Raw genomic sequence first — 25,608 nt, forward strand, 5'->3', positions numbered from 1 at the left:
GTCATATCACTCCGTGCACACTCACATCCGGCATGTCCACAGAAGATCATGGGCAGCAGGGCTTGTGACAGACCATTGAGGGTTAAAATCCCTAAACTCCAAACGCATTTAACATCCCCACATCACTGACAACAGACCACGCACGTAAAGAATCTGCTGCGCCGCTCGAGACGGAGAGCGCTGACATTATGCATTCAGAGACTCATTCCGTCAGCCCTGGTATTGACGGATCGGACCGCGGCCGTCCCTTGGCAGCCTGAGATGTGGAGAGTCAAGCTGCAATTAAAAGAGACTGTCACTGGAGGTGTTTTAACGAACACTCTCCTCGCAATTACAGGCGGAGGAGAGGAGAGCCAGATAAGGAGAGAAGGACATCAAATCTTGCTCTTTAATTAAAGCTGTTTTATGGGAAACATACAGGGGTAATTAGGCTTTCTCTGACAGCTCCACAGAGCATTGCTTTTGTTACAGCATACATGATAAGACACATAATCATAATTAATCTTCAGGGTTCTGATTTCCCTCAGCACCAAACAGAACACGCAAAAACACAAGAACACCGATATCTGCGTTCATATTAACAAATGTGGGTGTTGATGAGCTCAATAAATCATCAGGTGTTGGGAAATCAGCACACAAGTACAGTAAGGAGTAACAGTACAGCTGCTGCAGACGTCTGACACGATATAGTTTACTCAACCAGTCCCATATGAAGTCGAAACAGGATTTCACTTGTCCATGTCTGCAGAAGCTGGGAATGTGAGTTTATCCTGGGAAAAATGAGCGACCACTATTATTTTGTACACATACTTGCAGTATTTTTGAATAGTATCAATAATGTCCCTGTTTTCCACCATTCGGTTGCTCACCTGCTCTACAGTAGGATGCGGTATTTGAGGGCTCGAGGGACTCTGTTAATCACCAGCCGGCCGTCATAGCTGAGGGAGGCAAATAGCCAGGGGTCTGCAGCAGACCACTCCACTGCATACACGCTGTCCTCATGCTCTTCATAAGTGGCAATGATGCTGTCCTGCAGGGGCTCTTTCCCCCTTCACACAACATACATGAGCAGAGTAAATAATAATGGTAATATATGCAACTGAATCAAACCAAACCAAATCTAACTCAACTAAACTGACATGTACTAAATAACATTAAATTCTATGAATCTAAACAAAGTGAACTGAAACTGCATATAATTGCACTGAATGCAATTCATTGGAACCACTGAAAAAATCTGAACTAAACTGCTGTATATCGAACTGGACTGAATAGAACTGAATAGAAAATGAATAAAACTGTGGTAAACTAAATGGGAAATAACATAAATTTTGTCAAATTTAACTGAATCAAACTGGAACAAAAAACACTGAGCTAGACTGAAATTAATAGAATTATACTAAAATCATTTGAAAATAACAAATGTATTTTGTGGAATGTTACTGAATCAAACTGGACTAAAAAAATTACTGAGTTACAACTACACTGACCTGACATAATTGTAGTGAACTGGCCTTAAATTAATAGAACTGTACTAAACATAATTAAAACTGATGCAAACTAAACTATACTGAACTGGATGAAAATGAATAAAACAGAACTGAAAATAAAAAATATACTTTGGAATTTAACTGATTGAAAACTGGACTAATGGAAAACTGGACGGAACTAATTTATATTGAACTGGACTGAAATGGATAGAATAAAATTGTGCTGTACTCAAATGAAAAGAACAAATGTACAGGTGCATCTCAATAAATTAGAATGTCGTGAAAAAGTTAATTTATTTCAGTAATTCAACTCAAATTGTGAAACTTGTATATTAAATAAATTCAGTGCACACAGACTGAAGTAGTTTAAGTCTTTGGTTCTTTTAATTGTGATGATTTTGGCTCACATTTGACAAAAACCCACCAATTCACAACAAATCAGAATACTTCAAAAACATTTTTAGTGAATTGTTGGCCTTCTGTAAAGTATGTTCATTTACTGTATATGTACTCAGTACTTGGTAGGGCCTCTTTTGCTTTAATTACTGCCCCAATTCAGCGTGGCATGGCGGTGATCAGTCTGTGGCACTGCTGAGGTGGTGTGGAAGCCCAGGTTTCTTTGACAGTGGCCATCAGCTCATCTGCATTTTTGGTCTCTTGTTTCTCATTTTCCTCTTGACAATACCCTATAGATTCTCTATGCGGTTCAGGTCTGGTGAGTTTGCTGGCCAGTCAACTACACCAACACCATGGTCATTTAACCAACTTTTGGTGCTTTTGGCAGTGTGGGCAGGTCCTGCTGGAAAATGAAATCAGCATCTTTAAAAAGCTGGTCAGTAGAAGGAAGCATGAAGTGCTCTAAAATTTCTTTTTGACTTTGGTTTTCAAAAAACACAGTGGACCAACACCAGCAGATGACATTGCACCCCAAATCATCACAGACTGTGGAAACTTAACACTGGACTTCAAACAACTTGGACTATGAGCTTCTCCACCCTTCCTCCAGACTCTAGGACCTTGGTTTCCAAATGAAATACAAAACTTGCTCTCATCTGAAAAGAGGACTTTGGACCACTGGGCAACAGTCCATTTCTTCTTCTCCTTAGCCCAGGTAAGACGCCTCTGACATTGTCTGTGGTTCAGGAGTGGCTTAACAAGAGGAATATGACAACTGTAGCCAAATTCCTTGACACGTCTGTGTGTGGTGGCTCTTGATGCCTTGACCCCAGCCTCAGTCCATTCCTTGTGAAGTTCACCCAAATTCTTGAATCGATTTTGCTTGACAAGCCTCTCAAGACGGTTGGTTGTGCATCTTTTTCTTCCACACTTTTTCAATCCACTCAACTTCCTGTTAACATGCTTGGATACAGCACTCTGTGAACAGCCAGCTTCTTTGGTAATGAATGTTTGTGGCTTACCCTCCTTGTGATAGTCTTCTGGACAACTGCCAGATCAGCAGTCTTCCCCATGATTGTGTAGCCTAGTGAACCAAACTGAGAGACCATTTTGAAGGCTCAGGAAACCTTTGCAGGTGTTTTGAGTTGATTAGCTGATTGGCATGTCACCATATTCTAATTTGTTGAGATAGTGAATTGGTGGGTGTTTGTTAAATGTGAGCCAAAATCATCACAATTAAAAGAACCAAAGACTTAAACTACTTCAGTCTGTGTGCACTGACTTTATTGAATACATGAGTTTCACAATTTGAGTTAAATTACTGAAATAAATGAACTTTTCCACGACATTCTAATTTATTGAGATGCACCTGTATTTTGTGAACTTTAACTGCATCAGACTGGACTTAAAATACTGAGCTAGACTGAACTGAAGTGAACTGAGCTGACCTAATTGTACTGAACTGGGCTTAAATAGAAATGTATAGAATTGTACTGAACCCAACTGAAAAGTACAAAAGTATTTCCCAGAGTTTAACTGAATAAAACTGAACTGAATAAATACTGAGCAAGATAGAAAGGAAATGACCTGATATATACTAGATTAAACTGGACTGAAATGATCAGAATTGTACTAAACTCATTTGATAAAAACAAACAAACAAACAAAAAACAAAATGAAAAACAAACAAACACGTGTGTTTTCTAGAATCTAACACTAAATACTAATTTAGATATAACTGAACTTACCTGATCTAAACTACACAGAACTGAACTAAAATGAACAGAACTGAAAATAATTGTAATGAAAAGATCAAATACATTTTGTGGAATTTAACAATCAAACAGGACTGAAAAATATTGAGCTAGATTGAACTGTGTGGAGTTTAACTGAATCAAACTGGACTGAAACATACTTAGCTAGATTGAACTGAACTGACCTGAACTAAGTTCTACTGAACTGGAAATTAATAGAATTGTACTGAACTAATTTGAAAAGAACACATTTATTTTATGGGATTTTGAAAAGTACAAATGTATTTTGTGAAATTTAACTGAATCAAACTGGACTTAAACATACTGAGCTAGACTGAACTGAACTGACCTTAACTAACCTTAACTAAATTCTACTGAACTGGAAAAGAATAGAACTGTACTGAGCCCTTTTGAAAAGTACAAATGTATTTTGTGAATCAAACCGGACTGAAAAACTCTGAGCTAGATTGAACTGAACTGACCTGAATTAAATTCAGATGGATTCAAATGAATGTATTTCATGGAGCTACATCAAACTAGACTGAAAGACCAACTAGATTAAACTGATTAAAATTAATGAACTGAGATTAACTGAATTGCACTCAACTGAGCGAACAATGTATTTCATTGTATTTATATAGAAAATGTGAGGACCAAAAAGCTCAAGTGGAAGGTGAAAGAGACAGAATGTGTCTGGATGCGTACTTGTCTTCCTGCTGGTTCTCCTCATTGTCACTGAGGTCGTCGTCGTCCACCAGGTGTCCAAACGGCTCTGAGGAGATGGACACCATGTTGGACAGGATGACCCTGCTGTCGCTGCTGCCGGTGAGCAGCAGCTGGTCGTGAGAGTGATTGTACCTCACACTCCACACCCTGAAACACAAAGCACAGTGTCAAACACGCCTGCGTTCCTGCCCTCACTCTTCCACCTCACCAGCGACACCCGGACTTATTTCGCTTTTCTCTTCCTCCGTCTATATAAGCCTCGGGCACGGCTCAGAAAAAGATCCGAGCCCTCATAGCCAGGGATTGTGGGAGGATAACTCAGCTGTCAGCAGTAAAATCTGGCTCAGTCAAGACTTCTCACTAACTAATCTGTCTCCTATCCCAAAATATTCTGTAATACCTCCCAGCCCGAGGCTCAGCCGAACCCCTGTCGCTGCAAACACAAGAAATGAGAAACATGTACGGGACGTTGTTGTTGTGGCTCTTTCCTATCTAAATAGGATCAAAACGGCTCTGATTGATCCGGCGCCTCTATCTTTAAGAGATAGCATCCTGTGGCTGACATGCTATCATGCCTTGATTGGTGCGCGCGTGTGCATGTGCGCGCAGAAAGCGATATGCGATTCTGAGGCAATTATATCCAGTGACTCACACCTACGAGCAGATACTCTCTCACAATCACACACACACTCCTCTTTCTCCACTGAAATAGATCTGCAGTGAGCTAAATCGAGCTACGCTAACACATCCCGGAGCACTACAACACACAACTATAGCATCAGCAAGATGTAAGAGCACAGATATACACACACTAATTAATATACTGTCTTTTGCATTTAAGATAACCATGTTGAAATCTGACACGCACAGATAAAATTGCACAGGAAGGCTGGCTTTGAGTGCGGCTGGTTTCAAGGAAGATGTGAAAGATCATGCTAACACGAGCCTCAAACCTCATATAAAAGATGACTATCTTTGATGTGACTGAAATACAATTATAAATGTGGCTGCAAAGGTAAGTCACATTAGACAGATTAGCGGCTAATTAACCAAGATCTCACACAGGCATTCCAACTAATTAAAGGCTATGGCTGTGTCACTTACCACTGGTATAAAGAACAGGACACAACATTCAGGCAGTCTTACTATTTGACAGATTCGATTCTGTTTATAGTGAAATTCAAAATATTTATTTATTTATTAAATAACAATAATAATAATAAAACACTATGGTTCAAAAAGTTTCCAAGGCCGCATTTATTAGATTAAAAATACAGTAAAAAACGTAATATTGTGAAATAAATACGCAGAGGTGCAGATGTCTAAGAGTGCAAGTCTGAAAATGCAAGTGCATGTCTGCAGCCAGACCCTATTGAAAAATGCAGCCTTGGTGAGCAGAATATATGTCTTTTAAAAACACTGAAATATTGTAAGTATTCCAACTTACAATATTTGAATGCTAGTGTAAGTGCACATTTTCAGACTTCTTGTGCCAGTGTTGGTGTGTGTTCGAGTGTATTTCTGTGTCTAACCAGTGAGAGTGCTCCTCCAGGCACTTGACGGGCTCGTTGATGTGACGCACGTCCCAGAATTTGACTTTACAGTCGTCGCCACAGCTGGCCAGGTAATACTGCTTGTTGGGGTTGAAGTCCAAATCCCGCACCAGCTGCCCATGAGCGTTTTCAATGCAGTAGATCTGACTGTGAACAACAAAAACATCACACACTTAGACCAACGCAAATGAGAGCACAAACAAACAACTGAGACTGAGCGATGGAGAGAGAAACACAGAATAGAACGAGAAAAACAGACAGAGTGGGAAAGCGAGAGATAAGGATAGAGCGTTTCTCATGAATCAAAAGCAGCCTGAGCGTCTGGGTCTGAAGGTCAAACCTCCATCAAGCGTCGTATAAAAGTGTGACAAGCCATAAAGCACAGCCTGCCGGCGTCCTCTCACAAGGTGATGACTTCCTAGGCTGCAGGCTGGATTTGCTTGTAAAGGTGCTCGGTGTGTGTGTGTGCTTTAGAGGACCTCAGGCTCATCTGTATGGACTAATCACAGTCCAGACGTATTACTACACCATCACGTCTGGATTTTTCTACTCCCATTAGCCGGCTATCTCGCCACACACTCATTAGACAATTAACATGCTAATTAAAAATCTCATTAAAACAGGTAGTGAAATATTTGACGTGTGAGAGTGTATGGAGCTTCAATTAAGTCTCCATTCAAGTCGAGTCTAAAGCAGCCGCTGGAGAGTCATGTTAACATTGAGAGCCTCGTTTTATTGAGTGGGAATATTAAATCAATAGCAGAGATCATTAATATTTCAACTAAGGCTGCAACTGACTACTTTTCTGCCGATCGAATAATCAGACAATTATTTTTTCGATACTTTTTTAAAAAATCTTCAGTGATCAGATTTTAAAAAAAATCTAATTTCTTATTTTATTAGAGACAATTCATTAATTGAATGATTATTTCTTTTTTAAACAATTTTAAAGATATATTTCTTTCTTTTCTGATAAGTTTAGGATGTTGTTATTCTGTATCTTGCTCTGTGTGTCCATAAATGGTAAATTAAAGCATACAGAAATATTTTATTTATTCCAAATAAATTCTGTTCATTTATTAATCGACAACAAACCTTTTGGCAAAATGTTTTCCAATTTTCTGTCAGCAGTAAAACAAGAGCTGAATTCAAAAATGCATAATATACAACTTTCCATTTTCTACATCTTTATAGGACAGAAATAGTAGAGTAATATGCTAGTATGGTATTTCAAATTCAGCCAAGCAGTGGCAATGCCACTGATGATATTATGAATTTATTACACTTACAGATAATAGTACAGAAGTTTAACCTCATTGACTGACATATAGCCTAAATATTCTGTCAAAGACACATCTGTCCACATGAAACTGAAATACACATGAAATATGACTTTCATCAAAGCTTTAATATAAAAGTATATTTTATTTTCACTACTCGGTTCTCTAATAGCACACAGACCCAACTAATTAACAGTGAAATCATTATTGATTTTAAGTGATTCTTTTGACTAGTTGTTGTAGCCTTACTTCCATCATCTTATCATTTTTTCAGACATTTTTCAGACATTATTCTACAAAAAGATGATAGTGATTTAGTTCTTCATACACTGACATAATTAATTAAAAGAGATTAATTTTAAAAGTATGCCATTAAAAATAAAATTCAATTTTTAACCCTATTTTAAATAAAATTAAAAAAAAAAAAATCAAGTAAAAACTAATTGTCAGTCACACTATATTAGGTGGCCTTATATACTATGTACTTATTAACTGAATACAATATACTCATTATGTACACACTTGTTGGTTCATTGTAATTACAGTACCACTTTAGATTAGGGAACATATACTTACTATTAAATAACTCCCATCACTCATTATTAATTAGCATACATATTACATCATACTGGCACTTTATTAGTACTTAATAATGAACATATGTGTTCCCTTATCTAAAGTCACTGTAATTACATTTAAAGTACTCGCATTTATCAACATTTGTACTGTAGTAACACTGTTAAGTTTATCCCTAACTGTAACCCAAAACCTTACCACAAACCTTCTAAACCTTCAAACCTTACCCTCTAGTATAATCCTAACCCTAGCCCTACCCTTACTATTTTTTGTTCTTTTAAACGGTTGCTGGTCCCCGTTGACCTCCATAGTGTTATTCTCCATACTATGGAAGTCAAACAGTTGCTGTTCACCACTGATTTACATAGTATTTTTCCCATATTTGTAAGCCAAATAACTGCTGAGCTCTGTTAAGTTTGGCAGTATTTTTTTTCATACTTTGTAAATCAAACAGTTGCTGGTCCCCACTGACTTCCTTAGTATTATTATTTTTTTCCATACTATGGATGTCTAATAGTTGCTGGTTTTCAGGCTGTGGAAGCCAATTGGGGACCAGCAGTCTGGCTACACATTCTTTAAAATATCTTCTTTTGTGTTCAGTAAATGATGGTAGAGTTTTCTTTTTTGACAGGACTATCACAAAACACTAAATGTCCCGTAAACATCAGGTAAAAAAATAAAACCACCGTTTTACAGTTTACTGTTGACAAATGGACCAGACTCTATGCTGATATTGTTGGATGCCCTCTAGTTGGCCTTCTCAAACCAAGCAGACATAACAGAGGAGACCTCTAGCAGACGGACGGGTTGTGAACCTTCTCCTTCTCCCGGTTAAGGAGCAGGGGACGTGTCCCGAGCCACAGCCAGCTCCCGACCCGGCCAAGGAAATGGAGCAAGAAATGAGGTTAGCAGCGCTGCTCCTGAGTCCTTCATGCTTGTAAATGTGAAATTGGGATCCGATCAGGCAAAGCCTGGGTGAGCACACGCCACACAAAATCGGACAGAGATTAGTTTGTGTTTATCCGTAAGCCCGCGGACACGGCGCGGACCAATCTGCGTCCTCTGCCCAACGTCCCTTTCCTGGCCGCAGAAGTCATTATGAGCCACTGTTCCGCACTGCAGCGAGGCAAGGCCGGCTGATAAATGGACGTGGCTGAGCGGATCGGGCTGCGGTTCCCCAGCGCTCACGGAGCCGGACCTCTGTTTCCATGGCAACAGCCAGGCACATGACGGCGAAGCGAGACTGAATGGAAGCTGAATGGAAGGGCTAGAGGCCTGATGTCTGCCTCCGTCTACAAGGAAGACAGTTTAAAAGCATGTGGATTTCAAACAGCTCTTAAACGCTCTGCAGGAAATGGCACTTTCTAAAGGCTACGGGTTATTAGATAGACAGCAGGAAAGTTAAAAGGTCAGGAGACAGTCTGTGAATGTATGCAGTCTGACACGTTGAGAAGGCGTCCAGTGTTAAAACACTGGCGTGTGTGGCTCACAATGAAACAGCGGATATAGCTGTAGTTTAAATTACTGCCATTTTTTTGCAGTAAAGACATCATGATATTAGTCTCGCAGGATCTAGAGGAAAAAAACTGTCTGAAAAGAAAGTTAAAAAATAATAATACAAAAATTATAGAAAATAAATTATATAAGAAAAATATATTTTTTATTTTTTTATTTAAAAAATAATTTATTGAAATTAATAATCATTTTATCGCTTCTATTAGAAATTTGTATTAAAATACATTGTATTGCATGTCTAATTTTATTTTAACTTTTTATTTTAATTGAAATGTAATCATAACATAAAAAAAATTGTCAAAACAATTTCTTCCACTGTGTTGGCATTGTATATTTATAACACTATATTTTAACTACAGCAGCATGTAAATCGATACATTTTGATTAGTGTATGGCATATTTCAGCTTTTATTCTTACTTTTTATTTTATTTTATTAATTCAAAATATCAGTGTCATATATTCATAAAACATTAATTTGACAAATATTCTTTCTCAAAGTTTTTGCCAAATTATTTTTTATTAGAAATGACATAAAAACAGTTTGACTGACAATCTGTAATATAAGAGAATCAAACAGTTTTTATTTAGGACTTACGGTAATTTAATGTTTTCTTTTATTTGACCCGGATCCTGGTTGTTAAAGCAATATAAAGTAAAGTTAAATAGGGGAAAAACTGCTAACATCACATGCATGCATATAGCTTCTCATGACCCTTGAAAACCTACATCTGCAATAGATACAGATGACAGAAAATGAGAAGAGCAAAGTAAATGAATGTACCTTTGGGCATATTTGACATTATTCTTGGATAGTAAAAAAAAAAAAAAAAAAAAAAAAAAAAAAGAGGCATTTAAGCTGAAACTTTTGATGAAGCAGTTTCCCATTAACACCTTCCTCACTGAGCTGTAAATGAATGTGCTGACGTCTCCTGAAATCAGCGCAATCAAACTGCAGGGCATATTTTCACTCAACGGTTATCATGCGACCTCAATCTATCACACACTGCTCTTTCTAGCAGAGGATCCTCCATCAGCGTTATACAGTGATCATATTAAAGTTCTCTCAACTTTGTAGGTTTAATACATAGCTTGAAATAAACTGCATTACAGATGGAAATATGACAGATTTCTCTTGTTGTGACATTCATCATGTACGGTAACAGAAATAGCACTTTTTGGAGTAACTTTTTAGAATATAACAATGTGGGGTCATTGCCATGTTTACGTGTACATGGTGTACATAGTTTAAAAGTTCCTTGTTTTAACCTTACGCCATAATATTGTGATAAAAATGTGATTATAACTACAGCAAGGATTCACCTTTAAATGTCTGTACATCAACACAAACTCTGTTCTGTGCATCTCAAACATCATCTTCATTTCTCTCTCATCTCCTCTCATCAGGTCTGACTGTTATCCAGGGATCAATAGCGCTGTGATTATTATTCCTCCAGCAGCGCTCACGTGAACATTCATTTCTCTCGACACACAGCTTTCCTCCTCTCACACTCACACACCAGATCACGAGAATCTGAACTGCACAACTGGTGAGGAACAGATCACCGTGTCAAACTAAGACTACTGGGACACATTTCTTTAAGGTGTGATGTTTGACACTACATTATTAGTGTTGAGAAACATCTTCAGTCTTAATGTTGAAAACATTCAGTCAACCATAATATTTCTAAATAATATAGACATAAAATAAAGAGTACCAAAACATACCATTGAAATACCATTATCACAATGCATTTTTGGTCATCTATCATGATTATAACATGGGTTTCTGGTAACGTGGAGCACCATACCTTATGAATTACCACAAATTAACATGTGCACTACTGTTCAAAAGTTTGGAAGGATTTTTTTTTTTTTTTTTTTTTTTTTCACATTTGGAAAGAAGTTTCTTCTGCTCACCAAGGCTGCATTTAATTGATCAAAAATACTGTAAACTGTGTAATACTGTGAAATATTACTACAATTCAAAATAACTGTTCTGTTGTAATATATTATTAAATGTAATTTATTGCTATGATCAAAGCTGTCTTCACAGTCTTTACTGTCACATAATCCTTGAAAAATATACTAATATGCTGATTTGCTGCTCAAAAAAAAAAAAAAAACATTCCTGAATATTATCAATGTTGAGAAGTTGTGCTGATGAATATTTTGTGAAGAAAAAAAACAAGATAACAAGAGGATTCTTTGATAGAAAGTTCAAAAGAACACCATTTATTTGAAATCGAAATCTTTTGTAACTTTATGAATGTCTTTGCTGTCACTTTTGATCAATTTAATATGTCCTTGATGAATAAAGGTATTAATTTCTTTTAAAAAATAAATCTTACTGACCCCAAATTTTTTAACTGTAGTGTATATGCCATAAAATATATATATATATACAAATATGGTAATAATGTGTCATAGTACCATGTAAATATACCATGTAATATGTAAACACATTTACATATTACTCTTCCATCTCTGAGCTTACACAAATGTTAAAGAGATTTGAAGTTATGAGTCTTGTGTGGTGCAAACTCTATGGGTAACTGAAAAGAGATCTAAAAGCTACAGGATGTCATTGGTGTTCTGGGTGGTTGCTAGTTTTTTTTAAACCCCAAAGTAAAGTAAGCTTCATTAGTCAGCAACAGAGAGAACTGGTGTACACAATCTCTCTCAGCTCTTGTTAACAGAAACACAATCACAACACAGTATGGTACAATAGTTTATGTGCCTGAGATGAAGGGAAACCAGTCTGATCAATTAGCCATAACAGCCTAAAGGAATTGAAAGCTCTAAGTGCAAGAGATGAAAAATTTGGTCTGGTGTCTGGGAGTTTGAAACAACTCAAAAAGTAGCCATGCACACTGTATCTAAATGATGCTCCTCACATCTTACCTCATACTCCGCAGGTCCCAGCCTCGGATAGCCGTGTCATTGGCCGTGGCCAGCTGTGTGCTGTTGTGATGTGGGCTCCATTTGCCTGCTGTGAACTTCAGCTGCCCTTTGCCCTCCAGAGTGGCACTGCTCGAGATCTGTGGGAGGAGAATCGATTCACATACATCTCAATCAATGGCTGCATATTCACCAGCAATGTGAGGCAAGCCTGCTCACAGTCCCTGACGGTCACAGTAAATATCAGCGCACAGAAATACGAAAGAACGGCAAATAACACACTGAATTAAACCTGAAATTTTGAAGTAGAAGAATTGAACTAGTGTTTTCTTGTAAAAAAGTACTTTTTTTAAAGTGAAGATTGCACAGTGAAGAGCCTTTAGAGAAAATGGAAACATCTGTAAAACATGACAGTTCTTATGTCTTGTGGAGGCTTTTGACAATATCAGAGAATGCAAAGTAGTTGTCTTAGTTTATTTATAATTTTATTTATTTACAGTGTTAATATAACATGCAACAGAGTGCCACAGTGCTCACCCACTGTTTTTTAGTAACCTTGTTTATGGAGGTATCATCCATTTTATAGGCATATATATATATATATATATATGCCTAAAACATTAAATATTCAAGCATTATGTGCCAAAAAAAAATCAAACCAACCAGTTATGAGGTAATTCACAACCTTAATTTGAAGCAAAAAGCACAACAAAAAGAAAAAAGATGGTGTGCTTAACAGCTTTAATGAGGGTACCAGGGCTGCCAGGTTTTCACAGCAAAACCCACCCAATTGCTACTCAAAACTAGGCCAAAAGTAGCCCAATCGCATTTTGAGGGGGGTCCCCAATTAATAATCACATTCTGTGGGGGGTAAAATACGCTGGGATCCCCAGCATTCCAGGGGCTATGTTACTGGGGTCGGCGGCAGCAGTGTTAAAGTAGCCCAATTCCGTGAGAAAACCACAGACTTGGCAACACTGTTAAGAACTACAAACTGAAAAACAGCAAAAGATAAATTAAAAAAAACGACTGAAAAATGTACAACTATTGATTTAAAATTGTTGATTATATTTATACACTGACCAAAATTATAAACACAACACTTTTGTTTTTGCCCCAATTTTTCATGAGCTGAACTCAAAGATCTAAGGCTTTTTCTAAGTACACAAAAGGCCTATTTCTCTCAAATATTGTTCACAAATCTGTCTAAATCTGTGTTAGTGAGGACTTCTTCTTTGCTGAGATAATCCATCCACCTCACAGGTCTGGCATATCAAGATGCTGATTAGACAGCACAGGAAACTTAGACAGCTGGCCACAATAAAAGTCCACTCTAAAATGTGCAATTTTATCACACAGCACAATGCCACAGATGTCGCAAGTTTTGAGGGAGCGTGCAATTGGCATGTTGACTGCAGGAATGTCCACCAGAGCTGTTGCCTGTGAATTTAATGTTCATTTCTCTATCATAAGGCCTCTCCAAAGGCGTTTCAGAGAATTTGGCAGTACATCCAACCAGCCTCACAACCGCAGACCACGTGTAACCACACCAGCCCAGGACCTCCACATCCAGCATCTTCACCTCCAAGATCGTCTGAGACCAGCCATGCGGACAGTTGCTGCAACAATCGGTTTGCATAACCAAAGAATGTCTTCACAAACTGTCAGAAACCATCTCAGGGAAGCTCATCTGCATGCTTGTCGTCCTCATCAAGGTCTCGACCTGACTGCAGTTCGTCGTCGTAACCGACTTGAGTGGGCAAATGCTCACATTTGATGGCATCTGGCACTTTGGAGAGATGTACTCTTCACGGATGAATCCCGGTTTTCACTGTACAGGGCAGATGGCAGACAGCGTGTATGGCGTCGTGTGGGTGAGCAGTTTGCTGATGTCAACTTTGTTGATCGAGTGGCCCATGGTGGTGGTGGGGTTATGGTATGAGCAGGCGTATGTTATGGACAACGAACACAGGTGCATTTTATTGATGGCATTTTGAATGCACAGTGATACCGTGACGAGATCCTGAGGCCCATTGTTGTGCCATTCATCCACGACCATCACCTCATGTTGCAGCATGATAATGCATGGCCCCATGTTGCAAGGATCTGTACACAATTCCTGGAAGCTGAAAACATCCCAGTTCTTGCATGGCCAGCATACTCACTGGACATGTCACCCATTGAGCATGTTTGGGATGCTCTGAATCGGCGTATACAACAGCGTGTTCCAGTTCCTGCCAATATCCAGCAACTTCGCACAGCTATTAAAGTGGAGTGGACCAACATTCCACAGGCCACAATCAACAACCTGATCAACTCTATGCAGTTTTCGGATCCCCCCAATACAGAAAAACTCACATTTTAGAGTGGCCTTTTATTGTGGCCAGCCTACGGCACACCTGTGCAATAATCATGCTGTCTAATCAGCATCTTGATATGCCACACCTGTGAGGTGGATGGATTATCTCGGCAAAGGAGAAGTGCTCACTAACACAGATTTAGACAGATTTGTAACAATATTTGAGAGAAATAGGCCTTTTGTGTACATAGAAAAAGTCTTAGATCTTTGAGTTTAGCTCATGAAAAATGGGGGCAAAAATGAAAGTGTTGCGTTTATAATTTTGGTCAGTGTAGGAACAAAATATCTCACATTTATTGCATACAATACATATATATGTTGGATACTGGAAAAAGCCTGCCTGCAGTGACATGATATTATGCCTTTGTGACACTTTAAATGTAAAATGTCCAGTGAGTGGAGCGAAAAGCGATCAGAAACAGATGAACATAAATCTGGTAACATTTTATTATGGTGGTTGTTGTATGTATCATAGTGCTAAAGGATAATCTATCATATTTGAAAATATTGTAGCACCTACACTAAACAGACTCTAAACCTAAATGACAGTGTTAACAAAAGAAAACATCTGCTAAAGCAACCATCGCATCTTATATTGCTTCTGAAAGTCTTTAACGTCTTTTATAATGACTTGTGTTTCATTGGACTCATACCCGAGTGCTTCACATCACAATTGTAATGCTGTACCGGGTGTGCTACCGAGCAAGTTTACAATGACAGAAAAGCCAAACATATGAAGCTGGTTGTGTGATGCAAACATCAAAATGTATTAGTTCACAAAACATGCACTATGATAAAAGAGTTTGGAGCTCATAATATAATATTGTGCAAGTTATTTGTGTTTTACTGCCTTTAGTGTTTGTGACGACCCATGTGTATGTTTGTCGTCTTTGGGTTGAATTGCTCCGCCTCCTAGCTGATTGCCCTTGGATGGGTTTTGTCGAGGACACCTGTTGCCGGGTTCCTGTCTGGCCTTTTAAAAGGCAGCATCACAACTGGCCAGCGGGAGCTGCATGTGGGATTTGATTTCATTTGGTTTTTCTATTTGCCTTTTTCCTCGCAATCTGAAACTTGGGAGACTATGTTAGTTCGGGGAATGAGTTTTAATACACTATCAGTTCCTTTACATAAAGTGAAGCTCAACTCCAATTTAGTGACTGGTGAGGTAGTGGTAGGACTGCGCCCTGTTTTGCCAACTGAAGGTGTCCACTTTATTTTAGGTAATAAACTGGCAGAGGGCCGGGTTTGATCTAATGTACCTTCATCTCCTGTGGTTTTGACTGAAGGGGAGATTATTCAGGAAGCTACAAAGAAAAACCCTGTGGCTGTTGTAACTCGGGCTATGTTTAAAAATGCTGAGTGAGTGCCAACAGATGAAACTAAAAGAGTGTCAAAGGAAATTGTTTCTCTTTCTGTATCTGACTTGTCTGATTTGTCTTTTCCTTTCTCCACAGAAGAATTGAGGAAGGAACAGAATTCAGATTCTTCACTGGCTGAACTGTTTACTCTTGCTCTTTCTGGCAGTGATGTACCTGATGTTGCCAGAGCATACTTTGTTCAGGACGGACTTTTGTTGAGGAAGTGGAGTCCTCATAGTGAGGATTTTGTTGGTGATCCTATTATTCAAGTGGTTGTTCCCACAAAGTATCATTCTGTTGTTTTGGAAGTTGCCCATAAAAAAGCTGGTCACCTTGGGGTTAGGAAAAACTATGACCGGATTCTGTATCATTTTTGTTGGGCCACGATGGAAGCGTGATATTTCAGCTTATATTAAAAAGTGTCATACTTGTCAAGTCACTAGTAAGCCAAATCAGAACTTAAAACCAGTTCCATTAAACCCGATTCCAACTAATTGTGAACACTTCGAACATATTATTGTGGATTGCGTGGGTCCAGTTCCGCCTTCAAAATCGGGAAGCAAATATTTACTTACCGTTATGTGTTTAGCCACACATTTTCCTTCTGCTTATCCTTTGCGCACAATTACATCCCGTTCAATTGTAAGTGCTTTGTTACAGTTTATGTCATTTTTTGGCATCCCTAAAATCAGTGGGTACAAAACTTACATCACATCTTTTCCAACAAGATTTGAAACAACTAAGAATTAAGCATAATCTTGCTAGTGCATATCATCCACAAAGTCAAAGAATGTTGGAGAGGTTCCATCAGACCTTGAAATCTCTCCTTTGTGCTTATTGTGTACAGTTGGATAGAGATTGGGAGGAGGGTTTGCCCTGGTTATTACTGGCGGCACGTGAGGTTCTACAAGAAAGCACTGGATTTAGTCCTAACGATTTAGTTTTTGGTCATAGAGTTTGTGGGCTTTTGGCAGTACTTCAAGATTCAGTACTTCAAGATTCAAAAGCAACAGAACAGTATGAAACGGTTGTACGATTGCAAAACTGAAACTGGGAGATCAGATTCTTGTATCACATCTTTCACCATATTCTCCCTTTGAAGTGAAATTTGAAGGTCCATATGTAATAAAATGTAAACTGAGTGACGAGAATTATATAGTAGCAACCCCCCATCGTAGAAGGTCTACTCAGTTATACCATGTGAACTTGTTGAAACCGTACTATGAGAAGTCAAATATTGACAGTTCCATTCATTCAGTATTACTTGTGATGTCTGATGGTAAGAATTTTTGTTCAAGGGAGAAGGAGGGTGATGAACCTGATGACAGTGTGTTGCGTGGGCGATTAAATAATACTGCATCTTTGGAAAAGCTTGATGCTACACTGGTTCACTTGTTACCCTCACAGTCTGTGGAACTGATTTCTTTGTTACATACTTTCCTGAATTGTTTGGAGACACGCCAAAGCGGACCAATTAGGTAGAACACGACATTGATGTGAGTAACGCTTCCCCTATTAAACAGCGTTATTATAGAGTGTCACCAGAGAAACAGAAGCATATGGAAGTAGAAATTAAGTACATGTTGGAAAATGATATAGCGATCCCTTCGAATTCAGACTGGGCATCTCCGTGCTTGTTGGTAGCAAAGTCTGATGGTTCGGTAAGGTTTTGCACAGATTTTCGTAAACTTAACAGTGTGACAAAGCCTGATTGCTTCCCACTTCAGCAAGTGGATGATTGCGTTGACCAGGTTGGTTCAGCCAAATTTGTAACTAAGCTTGACCTGCTTAAAGGGTATTGGCAGGTGCCTTTAAGTCAAAGAGCTCAGGAAATTTCCTCATTTGTAATTCCGTCAGGCCTCTATTCGTACAAAGTTATGAGCTTTGGGTTAAGAAATGCACCTGCCACCTTTCAACGAATGATGAACTGTGTGGTTTCAGGCCTTGAAGGGTGTGCGGTGTATTTAGATGACCTTGTCGTGTTCAGTGATAGTTGGGATTTACACCTAAAGCGCTTGGGTGCTGTCTTGAAGCGTCTGTCAGACGCCAAATTGACAGTGAACCTGGCAAAATGTAATTTTGCTCAGGCTACAATAACGTATCTTGGCAAAGTGGTGGGGAACGGAGAGGTCCGGCCAGTAAGTGCCAAAGTTCAGGCTATCTGTGACTATCCTGTTCCTACTACAAAAAAGGAGCTCATGCTCTTTTTAGGTTATGTACTTAGTAGGTTACTATCGTTCCTTCTGCCGTAATTTCTCTTCAGTGTTTGCACCACTTACCAATCTGTTAAAGGCCAAGGTAAGATTTGTTTGGTTGTCAGATTGTGCACTGGCTTTTGACAATGTTAAATCTTTGTTGTGTTCTGCTGCTGTTCTCGCTGCCCCTTGTTTCGAGAGGCCTTTTTCATTACAAGTGGATGCAAGTCAGATTGGTGCCGGGGCTGTCCTCCAGCAGGACGATGAAGGCATGGTCCGCCCTGTCAGTTTCTTTTCTCGCAAGTTTAACTCGTATCAATTGAATTATTCGGTGGTACAGAAGGAAGCTTTGGCTTTGATTTGGGCTTCAATATTTATGTTGGTTCGGGTCAACCCATTGTGGTCTACACAGATCACAACCTGTTGACGTTTCTGAATTCTTTTCACTGCCCAAATCAAAGGCTTATTCGTTGGTCTTTATTTTTACAGGCCTACTCCCTTGATATTCGACATGTCAGAGGATCTGAAAATATTGTCGCTGATGCACTGTCGTGGGCTCCCCTGGGTAACTAAAGTGTAGTTAAAGATTTTGCTAATTTTTGTTTTGTATATTACAGGGATTCTTGACAGACACCTGTCTTAAGGGGTGGGGTGTGACGACCCATGTGTTTTAAGTTTTAGAATAATAGAGGCACAATCTAAGGTGAGATCTACACTAAGATGATAAAACCAGCACATACTCTAAGCAAGTATCTTAGAAGTCACTAGAAAATACTCACAAACCTGACACCTACTGCTAAATTAATAAAAACGGGTCCTTTATCTAATAAATAATCACAGAGCACTGAGTAATCACTTTATTTGTAGTCAGTTGCTGTTGCAAAAGCTGTTGAAAAGCAGATTTTCCCGTTCTCTGAACCCCTCCTGCTGATTTTTCATGGTTTGTCGCTGTGCTGTAGCTCACTGACCACAGAGAAAACAGATTCAATATTCCAGCACAAACACCAGCCTGAGCTACTGAACAATAACACATCGATTCCCGTTTTGATAATCTGCCTATCAGACAACATTTTAATGCATGATAAACACACTCAAAACAGCAGGTAGCACGATTATTTGTATTATGCTACTTTTTAAAATGATTTATTTTGCTTAAATGCTACACAAAGGCCCTTTTCTGAAGAGAAGAAACATAAAATGCATTCCAACAAGCTTACTAAAAAGTTCATAGAGAGGAATCTTAAATATAAATGTACTTATTTTTATATAATGCTAAAGCAAAAGTAACAACTCAGTCAAATTAAACTGGAATATTGAACCACATATTTTGTGTGCTATATATTTCAGGGCTATTATCAGCTTGTTATTAAGCATGAATTTCTTATTTAGTAGTTTTGTCTTGTACAAAAATTGTTGTAGCAAAATTCATCAAAATTAAATGAACATAAAGGTTCCAAAAGTCTGTGTTTTCACAGCGAATGCCACTGAAAAACTCAAAGAACCTTTTAGTGAACAGTTTTTTTTCTCAGTGTAAAGAATATTTTAGTAATATGAAGAACCAATTTTCCACTATAAAGAACCTTCTGTGCAATAAAAAGTATTTTATGAATATTAAAGGTTCTTCATGGAACCATCAATGCCAATAGAGACCCATTATTTTTATAAGGTTACTGTTGATTATTTTCTCAGCCAGTTTGTTTGAGAATGCTTCTTCCTTTGGAGAAAACGCCCCAGATACATGCAGACGTGAGCCTGGTGGCTGCTTCTCGCTTCCTTTTCTGTTTGTGGGATTCAGCGATATCCGAATAAAACACTGGCAGACGCAGCATGGTGATAAACACATCAACCTGAGCTGTTCAGAAGAACAGAGGGATGAGCGGATGGGGGAGGCTGACGAGTGTGTGTGTGTGTATGTGTGTGTATGTTGTGTGGATGGGGGCGGCATGAGGGAAGATTTGCATGAGGCAGATTAGCATTCTTCACGACACCGCTGGAATCTAGCTGCGCCGAGAGCTTTCCGAACATCCTCTCCGTCTCTTTCTGCCTCCCCCTCGTTTCCCTCGCTCTGGTGTTTTTAATGGGCGCTGCACTCAGCGGGCCTTGCCACTCCATAACCTCCCCTCGCTTTGCATGCAAAGCTGACAATAGCGGGACCTCATGGAGCGGCTCAGTGTGATGTCAACCACGGGCCTTTTCTCCAGTCGCCGTTAAGAGCGAGAGTGGTTTTGCACGTGACGCTTCGTCAAATGTCGAGTCAAGGTTATGTTCGCAAAGGTTTGTGATACCGCAGTCTGTGAGCGCCGGTCCAGGAGGCTTTAATTAGTAATGACTGTAGCTGATTATTATTGAACATTATGCGCAAAGCTGTTTCTTACTAATAGCGCTGTCATGTGAACCATGTGAAGTTTCTTCTCCCCACTACGTATTAGGGATGTAACGATATTATCAATATCATGGTATCGCAATAGTCTCAATATTATTGATATAAAATGATAGGTCTTCCGGGCAAAAAGTGTAGATTTTTAAACTAATCTAACATAAAATGTCTTTAAAGTTGTGTTTTGGGTCATTATGCTTTGGCACAGTATCTGTCAAACGAACTAAAACCGAAAGCACAATGGCTTAATCCCTGAATCAAGTCCAGTTTTCGCTGCGCGTTTCAAAGTGAAGTGTGCACGGTTCAGGCGATCAGCTCATGATCCAGTGTTTTCCGTGCCTCAGAAAGGATCAGTTCACAGTAAATGAATGCGGTGAACACGTTTATTGCATGTGCTGTGGGTTTAGAGCTTATAATTTTGAGTTCATAATTTTTCACATAATTCACCTTTATTCTACACCACTCTGTCCCTTCTCCGATGAACGCTCTGATTATTTCCTTTTTTTTTTTTTTTATGAAGCCCCTCCCTCAGAAATACGCAATGGGCTCAGATTGGTTAGCTGGTCTAGTGTGTTGTGATTCGCTAAACCACTAAAGAGTGTTCATAAACGTCACACCCCTCACATGCGCTCCGGTTGTATTATAAACAAAGGCGTCATCAATATTGCTGATCAATTTGAGAGAATATTAGTGAAGAGGATCGCGCAGAACCTGTCCATTCAGAATGGTATGTGTTTTTGTTTGTTGTTGTATCATACTTTTAGATATGCTGTTATTTGTAAATGCTACTGCTTATGTTAGCTTTTAATATACGGTTTTATCCTGATCAAAGCTTTAATACAGCAGAATGCATGATTGTGTTGTAGCAGTTTTTGTAAAGTAATTGTTTATTTTGTAACAGTAAGAAGTGTTTGCCATCAAGTATTGCTCGCTATGCTTCTTGTAGCTATGTGGAAAATATCTGTCTGTACACATAAAGTGTATAATACGTGGGCACATAGCGGGTCTCCCTCGGCAGAAATCGTGAACCAGGGGCACCTAGACCAGACCAAAAGGGCAGTTTAGTCAGAGCTCAAAGGGGCAGGAGGGCTCGAGCAGGGGTGTGTGAGAGAGAGAGAGAGACCCAGAGAGATGCAGAGCAGAGCGTGTAATAATAATACAGTTTATTAAAATATTATTTTTTTTAAGGTATGTCACACAATTTTTTCCATGTTATCCATGTTTTAATTTAAACAATAAACCTGCAGCAGATTATGTGCCAGATAAATAAAAGGAATTGTTCAAATTTCTTTCAGTTAAATTGTAAAAGAATAACTACAATTTTTATGCACTGATTTGATTAACACCATTTTTGATAATAAATTTATTTTTAAACATAAACACAGAAAACAAACTAATAAAAAAACAACAGACAACACAAAACATCTGTATATTATTATTATTATAATTGTTAAACTGTTTTATGTATGTTTTATAAATTACTTAAAAAGAATTAAAATCCAGGATCTAGAAAAAATAAAACGGAAAACATGGAATTTGGGAAAAATAAAACAGATTTGTATTGTGACCTAAGTATTGGACAACTCAGTTTAAGCTTTAGAAAAGGTTTCGCTCCGGGTTTTGACCAAACTATCCAGCATACTTAATTTCTGGTATATTTTCACAAACTTTTTTTTTTTGTGTGTGTGTGTGCTTGTTTATTGCACATTCAGTTGGGTGCATGAAGACATGTGACACCAAATTTCACATCAGCACCACCAAAGAAACTGCATTTTGTGTGTTTCATAATTAATTGTGAAATTTGTGGAAGTGTGAATGAGATTTGAGAGCTACAGCAGATGGTAAGGTTTTATGGCAAGTAATACAAATTTACATTTTTGTTTTACATTTAAGCACAATAGAGGAAGAAAGAAAGCTTCTGCGTGAATTCAGAAGACTTGCAAAGTCCATGATCATAGCTGTACACACAGACCTCAGTATTTATTCTACTACCCAGATATTTTACAATGCCAAGATAACCGACTTGGATCAGTGGTCTAACTGCATTGTCAAAATGACTGAGATGTCTAATCAAATCAAAGAAGGCAGGCATTACTGTTATTATTTACAGAGGCTGAGTATGAAATCTAACTGAAGCTTTAGTTTTAATGGTCAAAAAGTGAGATGTAACTAAACATTTAAAGGGGTCATTGGATGCTCATTTTCCACAAGTTGATACGATTCTTTAGGGTTTTAGGGTCTGTGCTAAAATGGCCATGCCAATCAATAGTCATGGCAGGGGCCTGTGCAGAACTACGTCATTCTGACAGGAATCTTAGAACAGCCTGATCTAAGAAAGTATTTGTTATTATTGGGGATTTAAAAAAAAAAAAAAAAAAAAAAAAAACTGGGTGGATTTTTATCATTATAGGCAGGGCCTAAAATTAACACTCGCCAAGCGCCAAATGCACAAAACCAGTCTTAAGTAGCAGGGGTATGTTTGTAGCAATATCCAAAAATACATTGTATGGGTCAAAATTATCAATTTTTCTTTTATGCCAAAAATCATCAGGATATTAAGTAAAGAAAATATTCCATGAAGATATTTTGTAAATTTCCTACTGTAAATATATCAAAACTTATTCCAAATTTCCAATAGTTGTATCTCAACCAAATATTGCCATAACCTAACAAACCATACATCAATGAAAAGCTTATTTAGTCAGCTTTTAGATAATGTATAAATCTTATTTCATAAAATTGCCCCTTATGACTGGTTTTGTGGTTCAGGGTCACATATTACAATGTAGTGAGAACAGCAGCCAGTTTTTAAAGAGATTTGCTGTTTCTGACGTAAGCGAATAAAATATCTATCAAAATATCTTTTACGAAGACAAGATCATTGTGATTAGCTGTTCTGTCATTAGGGAAAAGACAGAATCAAATAATAGAATACAAACGGGCTGATAAGCAGTGTGATGGCCAGCTTATCTCTAGACAAGTTTCTAGTAACTTTTACCTGAGAAGATATTGCTGCTTCATTTCGGAAGATTACCTTATTTATTATTCATAACCTGAGAATGTGGCGACATATACCTGGGGTTACACCGCCTAAACGGTGCAGTGACGTATAGTTTGAAAGGTTGCACGTTCGGCTGTACGCATACACTGAGCCGCTTCAGACAGCGCATCAGTAGCACTTCAGAAGACGAAAACACACAATTATATCAAAATGCATGGTTTTGGTGAGTTACCTTGTAAACATAGTCTTAAATGAATTATAAAGTCTAAATGACCTCAAATAGTTGGGAGAATATCGGATACGTGTCAGATCCACATCATGTGCAGCAGGTTTTAAAGAGACAAGCGCTGATTTTAAAGTACAACTTGCTGAAGTCTCTGATTAATGTAAATCAAAGAACAAAAAAAAAAAAAAGAGAAATCACTTGACTGCTCTAGTCACTGATTAACATTTGTAGCTTGAATAAAGATGAATCTGTATAGTTTATGCATATACAATTTATAGTTTGTGAAGATTCTTTTACAATCACTTAAATTAAAAGTGATATATTTCAGAGCCTATTAAATGTGAAAAATAAAGGCTTTCAGTTATACTGTAATGTTGAATGGCTATAATATAGGTAATTTGAGGGAAAATTCATTTAATAGAAACAAAGCATTGTAAATATTTTTAGTCATTGTAGTAGTAATAACTGCCTGTTTTTGCAAAAAGAGTTTTATGGCCGGTAAAAAAATATAAATTTTATCATGTCACCAGCCATTGGCAGGTGTGGCAAAAAGTGTGTTATCATACAAATGTTAAACGACCAACAATAATATCCACGGATGCAAAAACTCATCTAGAGCTATTTTCTAGGGCTGTGTATTGCCAAGAATCTGGAGATACGATACGTATCACGATATAGGGGTTGCAATACGATATGTTGCGATACATTGCAATATTGTAAACAAAGCGATATATTTCTTATTTTATGAATCGGACATAATTTTAGGAAAGCTGTAATTAAGAACACACCACCATATGCAAACCATTCCATGTTATTGAATCACTTTTTGTGCAAAACAAGTAAAGGGGGAAAATAAAGTGCTTGCAAGATTCTTTAGTTATTAAATGTATAAAATGTAAGCTTTTATAAACAGACCATATATATTTTAAGACCCTGCTTTACAATTTAAGGTTACAATTGTAACCATGTCAGATCATTTTGATCTGAACTTAAGAATTACATTATGCGCGGGCGCCACCTCGGCTGCATCCTCCATTAACGCTAACATTAGCATTAACTTATGCTAGTATTTCCTGTCACTGTTTAAGTTTAGAGATAAGAAAACTGTAATCTTTCCTGTCACTGGATATAAGATAAGAAAACGTAATCAACTGTCATGAATCTTGTATGATTTTTTTTTTTTTTAAATATCGATATTCTGTTTTTGAGAATCTATACAGTATCGCCAAACAAAATATCGCGATACACACGTGTATCGATATTTTCTTACACCCCTCCTATTTTCATCACATTTTCAGCATAAGATTAAAGGAGAAGTCCACTTCCAACAAAAATTTACAAATAACGTACTCACCCCCTTGTCATCCAAGATGTTCATGTCTTTTTTTCCTTCAGCCGTAAAGAAATTATGTTTTTTGAGGTAAACATTTCAGGATTTTTCTCCATATAATGGACTGATATGGTGCCCTGGTTTTGAACTTCCAAAATGTAGTTTAAATGCGGCTTCAAACGAACCCAAACGCGGCTGTAAACGATCCCAGCCAAGGAAGAAGGGTCTTATTTAGCGAAACGATCAGTCATTTTCATTAAAAAAAAATACAATTTAAATACTTTTTAATCTCAATCGCTCGTCTTGTCTTGCTCTCCCTGAACTCTGTGTATTCTGGTTCAAGACAGTATATGGTATGTCAAAAAACTCCAATCGTATTTTCTCCCTCAACTTCAAAAATCATTTCAAAATCATCGCTGCAGAAGTACTGACACAGTCTTTGCAAAGTGAACATGCAAAGAAGATCAAACACTCAACACTTAACAAAAAAGGTAACAACCGCATTTGGGATTGTTTGAAGCCGCATTTGAACTGCATTTTGGAAGTTCAAAATCGGGGCACCATAGAAGTCCA

At 38.0% G+C, this 25,608-nt stretch overlaps 1 protein-coding gene across 1 annotated transcript in view; it reads right to left on the reverse strand.

Moving 5' to 3' along the window:
* Positions 1 to 374: 374 nt before the first annotated feature.
* Positions 375 to 25,608, reverse strand: part of eipr1 (EARP complex and GARP complex interacting protein 1) — a 51,501-nt gene continuing 26,267 nt past the window's right edge. Inside the window, exons 6-10 of the mRNA XM_051133407.1 lie at positions 12,193 to 12,329; positions 5,899 to 6,066; positions 4,346 to 4,513; positions 870 to 1,049; positions 375 to 770 (exon numbers count right to left, since the gene is read on the reverse strand). Of these exons, the coding sequence (XP_050989364.1) occupies positions 875 to 1,049; positions 4,346 to 4,513; positions 5,899 to 6,066; positions 12,193 to 12,329 (648 nt within the window). The 3' untranslated portion in view covers positions 375 to 770; positions 870 to 874. The remainder of the gene's footprint in view (positions 771 to 869; positions 1,050 to 4,345; positions 4,514 to 5,898; positions 6,067 to 12,192; positions 12,330 to 25,608) is intronic.

The sequence above is a fragment of the Labeo rohita genome, chromosome 17, assembly GCF_022985175.1.
Source record: "Labeo rohita strain BAU-BD-2019 chromosome 17, IGBB_LRoh.1.0, whole genome shotgun sequence".
NCBI classification, from domain to species: domain Eukaryota; kingdom Metazoa; phylum Chordata; class Actinopteri; order Cypriniformes; family Cyprinidae; genus Labeo; species Labeo rohita.